This window comes from Eucyclogobius newberryi, unplaced genomic scaffold (assembly GCF_026437365.1).
Source record: "Eucyclogobius newberryi isolate DKJ021-1_F unplaced genomic scaffold, fEucNew1.0.hap1 SCAF_300, whole genome shotgun sequence".
NCBI classification, from domain to species: Eukaryota; Metazoa; Chordata; class Actinopteri; order Gobiiformes; family Gobiidae; genus Eucyclogobius; species Eucyclogobius newberryi.
Genome location: NW_027315947.1, coordinates 38,424 through 54,623, shown reverse-complemented (window position 1 = coordinate 54,623; position 16,200 = coordinate 38,424). Strand labels below are relative to the sequence as shown.

The 16,200-nt window shown below is 57.4% G+C and overlaps 1 protein-coding gene across 1 annotated transcript in view; it reads left to right on the top strand.

The window, feature by feature from the left end:
* LOC140374709 (uncharacterized) overlaps positions 1-16,200 on the top strand; it is a gene marked incomplete at its 3' end in the record, with an annotated part of 62,408 nt that overhangs the window by 14,647 nt on the left and 31,561 nt on the right. The window contains exons 3-5 of the mRNA XM_072461700.1: positions 2,578-2,804; positions 6,158-6,242; positions 6,313-6,411. Coding sequence (XP_072317801.1) covers positions 2,578-2,804; positions 6,158-6,242; positions 6,313-6,411 — 411 coding nt within the window. The remainder of the gene's footprint in view (positions 1-2,577; positions 2,805-6,157; positions 6,243-6,312; positions 6,412-16,200) is intronic.

Here is a 16,200-nt window from a genome sequence, read left to right as displayed (position 1 = left end):
GACACGCCCGACACATGACACGCCCGACACGCCCGACACATGACACGCCCGACACATGACACGCCCGACACATGACACGCCCGACACATGACACGCCCGACACACATGACACGCCCGACACATGACACGCCCGACACATGACACGCCCGACACGACCAACACGCCCGACACGCCCGACACATGACACGCCCGACACATGACACGCCCGACACATGACACGCCCGACACACCTGACACGCCCGACCAATGACACTTCCGACACATGACACATCCGACACATGACACGCCCGACACATGACACGCCCACCACGCCCAACACATGACACGCCCGACACATGACACGCCTGACACGCCCAACACATGACACGCCCGACCGGCACGCCCGACCGACACGCCCGACACATGACACGCCCGACACATGACAAGCCCGACACATGACACGCCCGAAACATGACACGCCCGACACGCCCGACACATGACACGCCCGACACATGAAACGCCCGACACGCCTGACACGCCCGATACGCCTGACACGTCCGACACATGACACGCCCGACACATTACACGCCCGACACGCCCAACACACCTGACACGCCCGACACACCTGACACATGACACGCCCGACACACCTGACACGCCCGACACGCGCGACACATGACACGCCCGACACATGACACCCCCGACACATTACACGCCCGACACACCTGACACACCAGACACTGCCTGGGTCCATTACAAGAAGCATCTGACCCAATGCCACTCACTTGGATCATGGAATGAGTTGTACAACATCAATGGGGCTCTAAGAGCCTCACAGGGAACTCCATGACACTTGCACAAGTGTCAGTCAAATGTGGCATATACCAGGGTGATGCGCTGTCCCCACTGCTGTTCTGCAGAGGTCTAAACCCCTCACTGCTGGTCTGCAGAGGTCTAAACCCCCTCACTGCTGTTCTACAGAGGTCTAAACCCCCTCACTGCTGTTCTACAGAGGTCTAAACCCCCTCACTGCTGGTCTGCAGAGGTCTAAACCCCCTCACTGCTGGTCTGCAGAGGTCTAAACCCCCTCACTGCTGTTCTACAGAGGTCTAAACCCCCTCACTGCTGTTCTACAGAGGTCTAAACCCCCTCACTGCTGTTCTGCAGAGGTCTAAACCCCCTCACTGCTGTTCTACAGAGGTCTAAACCCCCTCACTGCTGTTCTGCAGAGGTCTAAACCCCCTCACTGCTGTTCTACAGAGGTCTGAACCCCCTCCACCATCAGTCACCTCCTCTACTTGGATGACATCACGCTGGATGCTAAGAGCGAGCGGGACATTCACACCACCAGGATCTACAGCTCAGAATAAGGTGGTCCACACAGAGGGAAGGTGGTCCACACAGAGGGAAGGTGGTCCACACAGAGGGAAGGTGGTCCACACCTTGATCACACAGTGTCACACAGTGATCAGAGCCCTGAGCCACGCCCTGCCAGTGATCAGAGCCCTGAGCCACGCCCTGCCAGTGATCAGACCCTTGAGCCACGCCCTGCCAGTGATCAGACCCTTGAGCCACGCCCTGCCAGTAATCAGAGCCCTGAGCCACGCCCTGCGAGTGATCAGAGCCCTGAGCCACGCCCTGCCAGTGATCATTTCCTTGAGCCACGCCCTGCCAGTGATCAGAGCCCTGAGCCACGCCCTGCCAGTGATCAGAGACCTGAGCCACGCCCTGCCAGTGATCAGAGCCCTGAGCCACGCCCTGCCAGTGATCAGAGCCCTGAGCCACGCCCTGCCAGTGATCAGAGCCTGCAGGAATAATCGGTTGGCCAAAGGATGACACGCCCCTACATGGGAGGACATGCCCCTTCATGGGAGGACACGCCCCTTCATGGGAGGACACGTTCCTTCATGAGAGGACACGCCCCTTCACGGGAGGACATGCCCTTACATGGGAGGACACGCCCCTACATGGGATGTATCATTGGAACATAACTGAAGTGGCTGATATCACGAAATCCTACCAATGGTTAGAAAGAGTCGGTCTGAAGCACAGAGGCCCTGATCTACCACACCAGACAAGACCCAAGGTGTAGGCTGTGCAAAGGGCCCTGAGACAAGACCCAAGGTGTAGGCTGTGCAAAGGGGCCCTGAGACCATCCCACACATAACTGCAGGGATGGCATACACGGAGCGCCATCACCAGGAGCTGGCATAGTGTCCAGAAACATCTGTGCACTATGTATGTATATATATATATATATATTCCAAATTAAGTCTGAATGTCATTTTCTCCATTTGCCTGATGAGCTACGGACATTTAGTTACACATAGTTGGACATCATCTGTGTAGCAGGCAATTTTATGTTCTGTCCCATCAACAGAGACATCATAAATTGTTTCTGATTTCTTGTCTAATATATTGGCCAATAGTTCCAAGTACAAAGTGAACAACAGGAGGACCAAGCACAACCCTGCCCCACCCCTCATTCCAAAGTCAATGAGTTTGTCAAGTGTCCATGAATTTTGATTCTTGATGTTGGGCCATGTTTTATAATAATTAATATTAAACAGCAGTTTCATATTCTGTCTCTGTCTACAGCCTTTAGCAGACGGAGCTTCAAACCCCTCACTCCACAAGGCATCCACCATGGACCCCGCCCCCTCCTCTTCCTCCTCGTCCTCCTCTTCCTCCTCGTCCTCCTACTCTGAAGATGACCATGAAGATGGTGAGAGTGATGAACGGGACAGAGGTGGATTTTCAGCGCTGCCTCAAAGCCACAGTTTCACTCCTGTGACCTGTTCTCTACTGGCACTAACTCTGAACAGGTGTGGAGAGTGCTGCTACTTCTACTAATATAATATATATATATATATATATCCATCCATCCATCCATCCATTTTCTGCCGCTTTATCCTGGGCCGGGTCGCGGGGGCAGCAGTCTGAGCAGGGACTCCCAGACTTCCTTCTCCCCAGACACTTCCTCTAACTCCTCCGGGGGGATCCCGAGGCGTTCCCAGGCCAGCCGAGAGACATAGTCTCTCCAGCGTGTCCTGGGTCTTCCCCGGGGCCTCTTCCCGGTGGGACATGCTTGAAACACCTCCCTAGGGAGGCGCCCAGGAGGCATCCGGAACAGATGCCCGAGCCACCTCAGCTGGAGGAGCAGCGGCTCTACTCCGAGCTCCCCCCGTGTGGCCGAGCTCCTCACCTTATCTCTAAGGGAGCGCCCAGCCACACGGCGGAGGAAACTCATTTCGACCGCTTGTATCCGCGATCTTGTTCTTTCGGTCACTACCCAAAGCTCATGACCATAGGTGAGGTCAGAACGTAGAGTGACCGGTAAATAGAGAGCTTTGTCTTTGGACTCAGCTCCTTCTTCACCACAACAGTCGATGCAGCGACTGCATCACTGCAGCCGCTGCATCGATCCAACTGTCGATCTCACGCTCCATCCTTCCCTCACTCGTGAACAAGACCCCGAGATACTTGAACTCCTCCACTTGGGGCAAGGACACCCCACCCACCTGAAGAGGGCAAGCCACCTTTTTCCGGTCGAGAACCATGGCCTCGGATTTGGAGGTGCTGATTCTCATCCCAGACGCTTCACACTCGGCTGCAAACCGTCCCAGTGCAGCTGCAGGTCCGGGTTTGATGGAGCCATCAGGACAACATCGTCTGCAAACAGCAGAGATGAGATCCTGTGGTCCCCAAACCGGACACCCTCCGACCCCTGACTGCGCCTAGAAATTCTGTCCATAAAAATTATGAACAGAACCGGTGACAAAGGGCAGCCCTGGCGGAGTCCAACATGCACTGGGAACAGGTCTGACTTACTGCCGGCAATGCGAACACAGCTCCGGTCATACAGGGACCGGACAGCCCTGAGCAAAGGGCCCCGGACCCCGTACTCCCGGAGCACCCCCCAAAGGACACCCCGAGGGACACGGTCACACTTCTCCAGATCCACAAACACCAAACATGTGGACTGGTTGGGCAAACTCCCATGAACCCTCGAGCACCCGATGGAGGGTATAGAGCTGGTCCAGTGTTCCACGACCGGGACGAAAACCACTCTGCTCCTCCTGAATCCGAGGTTCGACTATTGGTTGGATTCTCCTCTCCAGTACCTTGGAATAGACCTTACCCGGGAGGCTGAGGAGTGTGATCCCTCTGTAGTTGGAACACACCATCCGGTCCCCCTTCTTGAACAAAGGGACCACCACCCCGGTCTGCCAGTCCAGAGGCACGGTCCCCGAACGCCACGCGATGTTGCAGAGACGTGTCAACCAAGACAGTCCTACAACATCCAGATACTTTAGGTACTCAGGGCGGATCTCATCCACCCCCGGAGCCCTGCCACCGAGGAGTTTGCGAACAACCTCAGTGACTTCAGCTTGGGTGATGGATGAGCCAGCCTCCGAGTCCCCGGTCTCTACTTCCTCTTCAGAAGACGTGACTGAGGGATTAAGGAGATCCTCAAAGTATTCCTTCCACCGTCCGACGACATCCCCAGTCGAGGTCAGCAGGCCTCCACCCGCACCGTAAACGGTGTTGGTGAAACACTGCTTCCCCCTCCTGAGGCGCCGGACGGTTTGCCAGAATTTCTTTGGTGCCAACCGATAGTCCTCCTCCATGGCCTCCCCGAACTCCTCCCAGGCCCGGGTTTTTGCCTCTGCGACAGCACGAGCCGCGGCTCGCTTGGCCTGTCGATGACCTCCGGAGACCCACAAGCCAGAGTGGCTTGATAGGCCTCCTTCTTCAGTCTGACGGCATCCCTTACTTCCGGTGTCCACCACCGGGTTCGGGGGTTGCCGCCACGACAGGCACCGGAGACCTTGCGACCACAGCTCCGAGCAGCCGCATCAACAATGGAGGCGGAGAACATGGTCCACTCGGACTCAATGTCCCCAGCCTCCCCCGGGACATGGGATAAGCTCTCCCGGAGGTGTGAGTTGAATACCCTACTGACAGAGGGCTCCACTAGACGTTCCCAACAGACCCTCACAATGCGCTTGGGTCTGCCAAGTCTGTCCGGCTTCTTCCTCCGCCAGCGGATCCAACTCACCACCAGGTGGTGATCGGTTGACAACTCTGCCCCTCTCTTCACCTGAGTGTCCAAGACACGCGGCCGGAGGTCTGATGACACGACAACAAAGTCGATCATTGACCTCCGGCCTAGGGTGTCCTGGTGCCATGTGCACTGATGGACACCCTTGTGCTTGAACATGGTGTTCGTTATGGACAAACCGTGGCTAGCACAGAAGACCAATAACTGAACACCGCTCGGGTTCAGATCGGGGAAGCCGTTCTTCCCGATCACCCCTCTCCAGGTGTCACTGTCATTGCCCACGTGGGCGTTGAAGTCCCCCAGTAGAACAACGGAGTCCCCGGTCGGTGCACTGTCCAGTACTCCTCCCAAGGACTCCAAGAAGGCCGGGTACTCTGCACTGCTGTTCGGCCCGTAGGCCGCCACAACAGTGAGAGACCTGTCCCCCACCCGAAGGCGGAGGGACGCGACCCTCTCGTTCACCGGGGTAAACTCCAACACGTGGCGGCTGAGCTGAGGGGCTATCAGCAAGCCCACACCAGCCCGCCGCCTCTCCCCGCGGGCAACACCCGAGAAGTGGAGCGTCCAGCCCCTCTCGAGGAGATGGTTCCAGAGCCCAAACTGTGCTGGAGGTGAGGCCGACTATATCTAGTCGGTATCGCTCAACCTCCCGCACAAGCTCAGGCTCTTTCCCCCCCAGCGAGGTGACATTCCATGTCCCCAGAGTTAGTCTCTGTGTCTGTAGATCTGGTCGCCGAGGCCCCTGCCGTCGACTGCCGCCCAGATCTCGCTGCACCGGCCCCTTATGGATCCTCCTGCGGGTGGTAGACCCACGGGAGGGCGGCCCCACGTCGCTCTTTCGGGCTGTGCCCGGCCGGGCCCCGTGGGGTAAGACCCGGCCACCAGGCGCTCGCCATGGAGCACCCATCCCAGGCCTGGCTCCAGGATGGGGCCCCGGTGACGCCGATCCGGGCGACGTAAACTGCCTTGTTCGTGTTGTCATCATAGGGGGCTTCTGAACATGTATTATATATATATATATATATATATATATATATATATATATATATATATATATATATATATATATATATATATATTATATATATTACATATGTTTTTGATCCTTCACAGTTTTGAATGTCAGATGAATCTTTACTTTTTGGCTCTGAGAGAAGTGCAACAGAAATGCTGTGAGTTTCAGGAGGAGAAGGCGCTGGTAAGTTCATAATCAGTTATTTAAAGATAATTTGATCTGATTGGACAAACTCTGAAACACTTTGTTGTAGGTCTACTCTCGGATGCTGAAGATTGTTTTTGGTCAGCGTTTCCCCAAAAACAAACGGGAGTCCGACTTTTGCACAAATGTTCTTCAGATCCAGGAGAAGGTAATGCTGGAAATGATCAATATTATTGTAGGGCTGCGTCAGGGCCTACAGGTCAGCATCAGGGCCTTAAAGGTCAGCATCAGGGCCTTAAAGGTCAGCATCAGGGCTTATAGGTCAGCATCAGGGCCTACAGGTCATCATCAGGGCCTACAGGTCAGCATCAAGGCCTACAGGTCATCATCAGGGCCTACAGGTCAGCATCAGGGGCTTAAAGGTCAGCATCAGGGCTTATAGGTCAGCATCAGGGCCTACAGGTCATCATCAGGGCCTACAGGTCAGCATCAAGGCCTACAGGTCATCATCAGGGCCTACAGGTCAGCATCAAGGCCTACAGGTCAGCATCAGGGCTTATAGGTCAGCATCAGGGGCTGCAGGTCAGCATCAGGGCCTGCAGGTCAGCATCAGGGCCTACAGGTCAGCATCAGGGCCTACAGGTCATCATCAGGGCCTTACAGGTCAGCATCAGGGCCTGCAGGTCAGCATCAGGGCCTGCAGGTCAGCATCAGGGCCTGCAGGTCAGCATCAGGGCCTACAGGTCATCATCAGGGCCTTACAGGTCAGCATCAGGGCCTACAGGTCAGCATAAGGGCCTTACAGGTCAGCATCAGGGCTTACAGGTCAGCATCAGGGCTTACAGGTCATCATCAGGGCTTACAGGTCAGCATCAGGGCCTACAGGTCAGCATCAGGGCCTGCAGGTCAGCATCAGGGCCTAAAGGTCAGCATCAGGGCTTACAGGTCAGCATCAGGGCTTACAGGTCATCATCAGGGCTTACAGGTCAGCATCAGGGCCTGCAGGTCAGCATCAGGGCCTGCAGGTCAGCATCAGGGCCTACAGGTCATCATCAGGGCTTACAGGTCAGCATCAGGGCCTGCAGGTCATCATCAGGGCCTTACAGGTCAGCATCAGGGCCTACAAGTCAGCATCAGGGCCTGCAGGTCGTCATCAGGGCCTTAAAGGTCAGCATCAGGGCTTACAGGTCAGAATCAGGGCTTACAGGTCAGCCTCAGGGCCTGCAGGTCATCATCAGGGCCTACAGGTCAGCATCAGCGCCTTAAAGGTCAGAATCAGGGCTTACAGGTCAGCATAAGGGCCTACAGGTCAGCATCAGGGCCTACAAGTCAGCATCAGGGCCTGCAGGTCAGCATCAGGGCCAACAGGTCATCATCAGGGTCTTACTGGTCAGCATCAGGGCCTGCAGGTCAGCATCAGGGCCTGCAGGTCAGCATCAGGGCCAGCAGGTCAGCATCAGGGCTTATAGGTCAGCATCAGGGTCTGCAGGTCAGTATCAGGGCCTGCAGGTCATAATCAGGGCCTGCAGGTCATCATCAGGGCCTGCAGGTCATCATCAGGGCTTACAGGTCAGCATCAGGGCTTACAGGTCAGCTTTAGGGCCTGCAGGTCATCATCAGGGCCTGCAGGTCATCATCAGGGCTTACAGGTCAGTATCAGGGCTTACAGGTCAGCCTTAGGGCCTGCAGGTCATCATCAGGGCCTGCAGGTCAGCATCAGGGCCAGCAGGTCAGCATCAGGGCCTGCAGGTCAGGATCAGGGCCTGCAGGTCAGCATCAGGGCCTACAGGTCATCATCAGGGCTTACAGGTCAGCATCAGGGCCTGCAGGTCAGCATCAGGGCCTACAGGTCAGCATCAGGGCCTTACAGGTCAGCATCAGGGCCTTACAGGTCAGCATCAGGGCCTACAGGTCAGCATCAGGGCCTGCAGGTCAGTATCAGGGCTTATAGGTCAGCATCAGGGCCTGCAGGTCAGCATAAGGGCCTACAGGTAAGCATCAGGGCCTGCAGGTAATCATCAGGGCCTTACAGGTCGTCATCAGGGCCTGCAGGTCAGCATCAGGGCCTACAGGTCAGCATCAGGGCCTTACAGGTCAGCATCAGGGCCTGCAGGTCAGCATCAGGGCCTGCAGGTCAGCATCAGGGCCTGCAGGTCATCATCAGGGCCTACAGGTCAGCATCAGGGCCTTACAGGTCAGCATCAGGGCCTGCAGGTCAGCATCAGGGCCTGCAGGTCATCATCAGGGCCTACAGGTCAGCATCAGGGCCTTAAAGGTCAGCATCAGGGCCTTACAGGTCAGCATCAGGGCCTACAGGTCATCATCAGGGCTTACAGGTCAGCATCAGGGCCTACAGGTCAGTATCAGGGCTTATAGGTCAGCATCAGGGCCTGCAGGTCAGCATCAGGGCCTTACAGGTCAGCATCAGGGCCTGCAGGTCAGCATCAGGGCCTACAGGTAAGCATCAGGGCCTTACAGGTCAGCATCAGGGCCTGCAGGTCAGCATCAGGGCTTACAGGTCAGCCTCAGGGCCTGCAGGTCATCATCAGGGCCTTAAACGTCAGAATCAGGGCCTACAGGTCAGCATCAGGGCCTGCAGGTCACCATCAGGGCCTGCAGATCAGCATCAGGGCCTGCAGGTCAGCATCAGGGCCTGCAGGTCAGCATCAGGGCTTACAGGTCAGCATCAGGGCTTACAGGTCAGCATCAGGGCCTACAGGTTAGCATCAGGGCCTGCAGGTCAGCATCAGGGTCGTACAGGTCAGCATCAGGGCTTACAGGTCAGCATCAGGGCCTGCAGGTCATCATCAGGGCTTACAGGTCAGCATCAGGGCCTGCAGGTCATCATCAGGGTCGTACAGGTCAGCATCAGGGCTTACAGGTTAGCATCAGGGCCTGCAGGTCAGCATCAGGGTCGTACAGGTCAGCATCAGGGCCTGCAGGTCATCATCAGGGCCTGCAGGTCATCATCAGGGCCTACAAGTCAGCATCAGGGCCTTAAAGGTCAGCATCAGGGCCTTAAAGATCAGCATCAGGGCTTATAGGTCAGCATCAGGGCCTACAGGTCATCATCAGGGCCTTACAGGTCAGCATCAGGGCCTTACAGGTCAGCATCAGGGCCTACAGGTCAGCATCAGGGCTTACAGGTCATCATCAGGGCCTGCAGGTCATCATCAGGGCCTTACAGGTCAGCATCAGGGCCTACAGGTCAGCATCAGGGCTTACAGGTCATCATCAGGGCCTGCAGGTCAGCATCAGGGCCTACAGGTCAGCATCAGGGCTTACAGGTCAGCATCAGGGCTTACAGGTCAGCATCAGGGCCTGCAGGTCAGCATCAGGGCCTTACAGGTCAGCATCAGGGCCTGCAGGTCAGCATCAGGGCCTGCAGGTCAGCATCAGGGCCTACAGGTCATCATCAGGGCCTTACAGGTCAGCATCAGGGCCTACAGGTCAGCATAAGGGCCTTACAGGTCAGCATCAGGGCCTACAGGTCAGCATCAGGGCTTACAGGTCATCATCAGGGCTTACAGGTCAGCATCAGGGCCTACAGGTCAGCATCAGGGCCTGCAGGTCAGCATCAGGGCCTAAAGGTCAGCATCAGGGCTTACAGGTCAGCATCAGGGCTTACAGGTCATCATCAGGGCTTACAGGTCAGCATCAGGGCCTGCAGGTCATCATCAGGGCCTTACAGGTCAGCATCAGGGCCTACAAGTCAGCATCAGGGCCTGCAGGTCGTCATCAGGGCCTTAAAGGTCAGCATCAGGGCTTACAGGTCAGAATCAGGGCTTACAGGTCAGCCTCAGGGCCTACAGGTCAGCATCAGGGCCTACAGGTAAGCATCAGGGCCTTACAGGTCAGCATCAGGGCCTGCAGGTCATCATCAGGGCCTACAGGTCAGCATCAGGGCCTGCAGGTCAGCATCAGGGCTTACAGGTCAGAATCAGGGCTTACAGGTCAGCATCAGGGCCTGCAGGTCAGCATCAGGGCCTACAGGTAAGCATCAGGGCCTGCAGGTCAGCATCAGGGCCTGCAGGTCAGCATCAGGGCTTACAGGTCAGAATCAGGGCTTACAGGTCAGCCTCAGGGCCTACAGGTCAGCATCAGGGCCTACAGGTCAGTATCAGGGCTTATAGGTCAGCATCAGGGCCTGCAGGTCAGCATCAGGGCCTACAGGTAAGCATCAGGGCCTGCAGGTCAGCATCAGGGCCTGCAGGTCAGGATCAGGGCCTGCAGGTCAGCATCAGGGCCTACAGGTCATCATCAGGGCTTACAGGTCAGCATCAGGGCCTACAGGTCAGCATCAGGGCCTGCAGGTCAGCATCAGGGCCTGCAGGTCATCATCAGGGCCTTACAGGTCGTCATCAGGGCCTGCAGGTCAGCATCAGGGCTTACAGGTCAGCCTCAGGGCCTACAGGTAAGCATCAGGGCCTGCAGGTCAGCATCAGGGCCTTACAGGTCAGCATCAGGGCCTGCAGGTCATCATCAGGGCCTACAGGTCAGCATCAGGGCCTGCAGGTCAGCATCAGGGCCTACAGGTCATCATCAGGGCTTACAGGTCAGCATCAGGGCCTACAGGTCAGCATCAGGGCCTGCAGGTCAGCATCAGGGCCTACAGGTCAGCATCAGGGCCTTACAGGTCAGCATCAGGGCCTACAGGTCAGCATCAGGGCCTGCAGGTCAGCATCAGGGCCTTACAGGTCAGCATCAGGGCCTACAGGTCAGCATCAGGGCCTGCAGGTCAGCATCAGGGCCTACAGGTCAGCATCAGGGCCTACAGGTCAGTATCAGGGCTTATAGGTCAGCATCAGGGCCTGCAGGTCAGCATCAGGGCCTACAGGTAAGCGTCAGGGCCTGCAGGTCAGCATCAGGGCCTTACAGGTCAGCATCAGGGCCTGCAGGTCAGGATCAGGGCCTGCAGGTCAGCATCAGGGCCTACAGGTCATCATCAGGGCTTACAGGTCAGCATCAGGGCCTGCAGGTCAGCATCAGGGCCTGCAGGTCATCATCAGGGCCTGCAGGTCATCATCAGGGCCTGCAGGTCAGCATCAGGGCCAGCAGGTCAGCATCAGGGCCTGCAGGTCAGGATCAGGGCCTGCAGGTCAGCATCAGGGCCTACAGGTCATCATCAGGCCTTACAGGTCGTCATCAGGGCCTGCAGGTCAGCATCAGGGCCTGCAGGTCAGCATCAGGGCTTACAGGTCAGCCTCAGGGCCTGCAGGTCATCAGCAGGGCCTGCAGGTCAGCATCAGGGCCTTAAAGGTCAGCATCAGGGCCTGCAGGTCAGCATCAGGGCCTGCAGGTCATCATCAGGGCCTACAGGTCAGCATCAAGGCCTTAAAGGTCAGCATCAGGGCCTTACAGGTCAGCATCAGGGCCTTACAGGTCAGCATCAGGGCCTGCAGGTCATCATCAGGGCCTACAGGTCAGCATCAAGGCCTTAAAGGTCAGCATCAGGGCCTTACAGGTCAGCATCAGGGCCTACAGGTCATCATCAGGGCTTACAGGTCAGCATCAGGGCCTACAGGTCAGCATCAGGGCCTGCAGGTCAGCATCAGGGCCTACAGGTCAGCATCAGGGCCTTACAGGTCAGCATCAGGGCCTACAGGTCAGCATCAGGGCCTGCAGGTCATCATCAGGGCCTACAGGTCAGCATCAGCGCCTTAAAGGTCAGAATCAGGGCTTACAGGTCAGCATAAGGGCCTACAGGTCAGCATCAGGGCCTACAAGTCAGCATCAGGGCCTGCAGGTCAGCATCAGGGCCAACAGGTCATCATCAGGGTCTTACTGGTCAGCATCAGGGCCTGCAGGTCAGCATCAGGGCCTGCAGGTCAGCATCAGGGCCAGCAGGTCAGCATCAGGGCTTATAGGTCAGCATCAGGGTCTGCAGGTCAGTATCAGGGCCTGCAGGTCATAATCAGGGCCTGCAGGTCATCATCAGGGCCTGCAGGTCATCATCAGGGCTTACAGGTCAGCATCAGGGCTTACAGGTCAGCTTTAGGGCCTGCAGGTCATCATCAGGGCCTGCAGGTCATCATCAGGGCTTACAGGTCAGTATCAGGGCTTACAGGTCAGCCTTAGGGCCTGCAGGTCATCATCAGGGCCTGCAGGTCAGCATCAGGGCCAGCAGGTCAGCATCAGGGCCTGCAGGTCAGGATCAGGGCCTGCAGGTCAGCATCAGGGCCTACAGGTCATCATCAGGGCTTACAGGTCAGCATCAGGGCCTGCAGGTCAGCATCAGGGCCTACAGGTCAGCATCAGGGCCTTACAGGTCAGCATCAGGGCCTTACAGGTCAGCATCAGGGCCTACAGGTCAGCATCAGGGCCTGCAGGTCAGTATCAGGGCTTATAGGTCAGCATCAGGGCCTGCAGGTCAGCATAAGGGCCTACAGGTAAGCATCAGGGCCTGCAGGTAATCATCAGGGCCTTACAGGTCGTCATCAGGGCCTGCAGGTCAGCATCAGGGCCTACAGGTCAGCATCAGGGCCTTACAGGTCAGCATCAGGGCCTGCAGGTCAGCATCAGGGCCTGCAGGTCAGCATCAGGGCCTGCAGGTCATCATCAGGGCCTACAGGTCAGCATCAGGGCCTTACAGGTCAGCATCAGGGCCTGCAGGTCAGCATCAGGGCCTGCAGGTCATCATCAGGGCCTACAGGTCAGCATCAGGGCCTTAAAGGTCAGCATCAGGGCCTTACAGGTCAGCATCAGGGCCTACAGGTCATCATCAGGGCTTACAGGTCAGCATCAGGGCCTACAGGTCAGTATCAGGGCTTATAGGTCAGCATCAGGGCCTGCAGGTCAGCATCAGGGCCTTACAGGTCAGCATCAGGGCCTGCAGGTCAGCATCAGGGCCTACAGGTAAGCATCAGGGCCTTACAGGTCAGCATCAGGGCCTGCAGGTCAGCATCAGGGCTTACAGGTCAGCCTCAGGGCCTGCAGGTCATCATCAGGGCCTTAAACGTCAGAATCAGGGCCTACAGGTCAGCATCAGGGCCTGCAGGTCACCATCAGGGCCTGCAGATCAGCATCAGGGCCTGCAGGTCAGCATCAGGGCCTGCAGGTCAGCATCAGGGCTTACAGGTCAGCATCAGGGCTTACAGGTCAGCATCAGGGCCTACAGGTTAGCATCAGGGCCTGCAGGTCAGCATCAGGGTCGTACAGGTCAGCATCAGGGCTTACAGGTCAGCATCAGGGCCTGCAGGTCATCATCAGGGCTTACAGGTCAGCATCAGGGCCTGCAGGTCATCATCAGGGTCGTACAGGTCAGCATCAGGGCTTACAGGTTAGCATCAGGGCCTGCAGGTCAGCATCAGGGTCGTACAGGTCAGCATCAGGGCCTGCAGGTCATCATCAGGGCCTGCAGGTCATCATCAGGGCCTACAAGTCAGCATCAGGGCCTTAAAGGTCAGCATCAGGGCCTTAAAGATCAGCATCAGGGCTTATAGGTCAGCATCAGGGCCTACAGGTCATCATCAGGGCCTTACAGGTCAGCATCAGGGCCTTACAGGTCAGCATCAGGGCCTACAGGTCAGCATCAGGGCTTACAGGTCATCATCAGGGCCTGCAGGTCATCATCAGGGCCTTACAGGTCAGCATCAGGGCCTACAGGTCAGCATCAGGGCTTACAGGTCATCATCAGGGCCTGCAGGTCAGCATCAGGGCCTACAGGTCAGCATCAGGGCTTACAGGTCAGCATCAGGGCTTACAGGTCAGCATCAGGGCCTGCAGGTCAGCATCAGGGCCTTACAGGTCAGCATCAGGGCCTGCAGGTCAGCATCAGGGCCTGCAGGTCAGCATCAGGGCCTACAGGTCATCATCAGGGCCTTACAGGTCAGCATCAGGGCCTACAGGTCAGCATAAGGGCCTTACAGGTCAGCATCAGGGCCTACAGGTCAGCATCAGGGCTTACAGGTCATCATCAGGGCTTACAGGTCAGCATCAGGGCCTACAGGTCAGCATCAGGGCCTGCAGGTCAGCATCAGGGCCTAAAGGTCAGCATCAGGGCTTACAGGTCAGCATCAGGGCTTACAGGTCATCATCAGGGCTTACAGGTCAGCATCAGGGCCTGCAGGTCATCATCAGGGCCTTACAGGTCAGCATCAGGGCCTGCAGGTCATCATCAGGGCCTTACAGGTCAGCATCAGGGCCTACAAGTCAGCATCAGGGCCTGCAGGTCGTCATCAGGGCCTTAAAGGTCAGCATCAGGGCTTACAGGTCAGAATCAGGGCTTACAGGTCAGCCTCAGGGCCTACAGGTCAGCATCAGGGCCTACAGGTAAGCATCAGGGCCTTACAGGTCAGCATCAGGGCCTGCAGGTCATCATCAGGGCCTACAGGTCAGCATCAGGGCCTGCAGGTCAGCATCAGGGCTTACAGGTCAGAATCAGGGCTTACAGGTCAGCATCAGGGCCTGCAGGTCAGCATCAGGGCCTACAGGTAAGCATCAGGGCCTGCAGGTCAGCATCAGGGCCTGCAGGTCAGCATCAGGGCTTACAGGTCAGAATCAGGGCTTACAGGTCAGCCTCAGGGCCTACAGGTCAGCATCAGGGCCTACAGGTCAGTATCAGGGCTTATAGGTCAGCATCAGGGCCTGCAGGTCAGCATCAGGGCCTACAGGTAAGCATCAGGGCCTGCAGGTCAGCATCAGGGCCTGCAGGTCAGGATCAGGGCCTGCAGGTCAGCATCAGGGCCTACAGGTCATCATCAGGGCTTACAGGTCAGCATCAGGGCCTACAGGTCAGCATCAGGGCCTGCAGGTCAGCATCAGGGCCTGCAGGTCATCATCAGGGCCTTACAGGTCGTCATCAGGGCCTGCAGGTCAGCATCAGGGCTTACAGGTCAGCCTCAGGGCCTACAGGTAAGCATCAGGGCCTGCAGGTCAGCATCAGGGCCTTACAGGTCAGCATCAGGGCCTGCAGGTCATCATCAGGGCCTACAGGTCAGCATCAGGGCCTGCAGGTCAGCATCAGGGCCTACAGGTCATCATCAGGGCTTACAGGTCAGCATCAGGGCCTACAGGTCAGCATCAGGGCCTGCAGGTCAGCATCAGGGCCTACAGGTCAGCATCAGGGCCTTACAGGTCAGCATCAGGGCCTACAGGTCAGCATCAGGGCCTGCAGGTCAGCATCAGGGCCTTACAGGTCAGCATCAGGGCCTACAGGTCAGCATCAGGGCCTGCAGGTCAGCATCAGGGCCTACAGGTCAGCATCAGGGCCTACAGGTCAGTATCAGGGCTTATAGGTCAGCATCAGGGCCTGCAGGTCAGCATCAGGGCCTACAGGTAAGCGTCAGGGCCTGCAGGTCAGCATCAGGGCCTTACAGGTCAGCATCAGGGCCTGCAGGTCAGGATCAGGGCCTGCAGGTCAGCATCAGGGCCTACAGGTCATCATCAGGGCTTACAGGTCAGCATCAGGGCCTGCAGGTCAGCATCAGGGCCTGCAGGTCATCATCAGGGCCTGCAGGTCATCATCAGGGCCTGCAGGTCAGCATCAGGGCCAGCAGGTCAGCATCAGGGCCTGCAGGTCAGGATCAGGGCCTGCAGGTCAGCATCAGGGCCTACAGGTCATCATCAGGCCTTACAGGTCGTCATCAGGGCCTGCAGGTCAGCATCAGGGCCTGCAGGTCAGCATCAGGGCTTACAGGTCAGCCTCAGGGCCTGCAGGTCATCAGCAGGGCCTGCAGGTCAGCATCAGGGCCTTAAAGGTCAGCATCAGGGCCTGCAGGTCAGCATCAGGGCCTGCAGGTCATCATCAGGGCCTACAGGTCAGCATCAAGGCCTTAAAGGTCAGCATCAGGGCCTTACAGGTCAGCATCAGGGCCTTACAGGTCAGCATCAGGGCCTGCAGGTCATCATCAGGGCCTACAGGTCAGCATCAAGGCCTTAAAGGTCAGCATCAGGGCCTTACAGGTCAGCATCAGGGCCTACAGGTCATCATCAGGGCTTACAGGTCAGCATCAGGGCCTACAGGTCAGCATCAGGGCCTGCAGGTCAGCATCAGGGC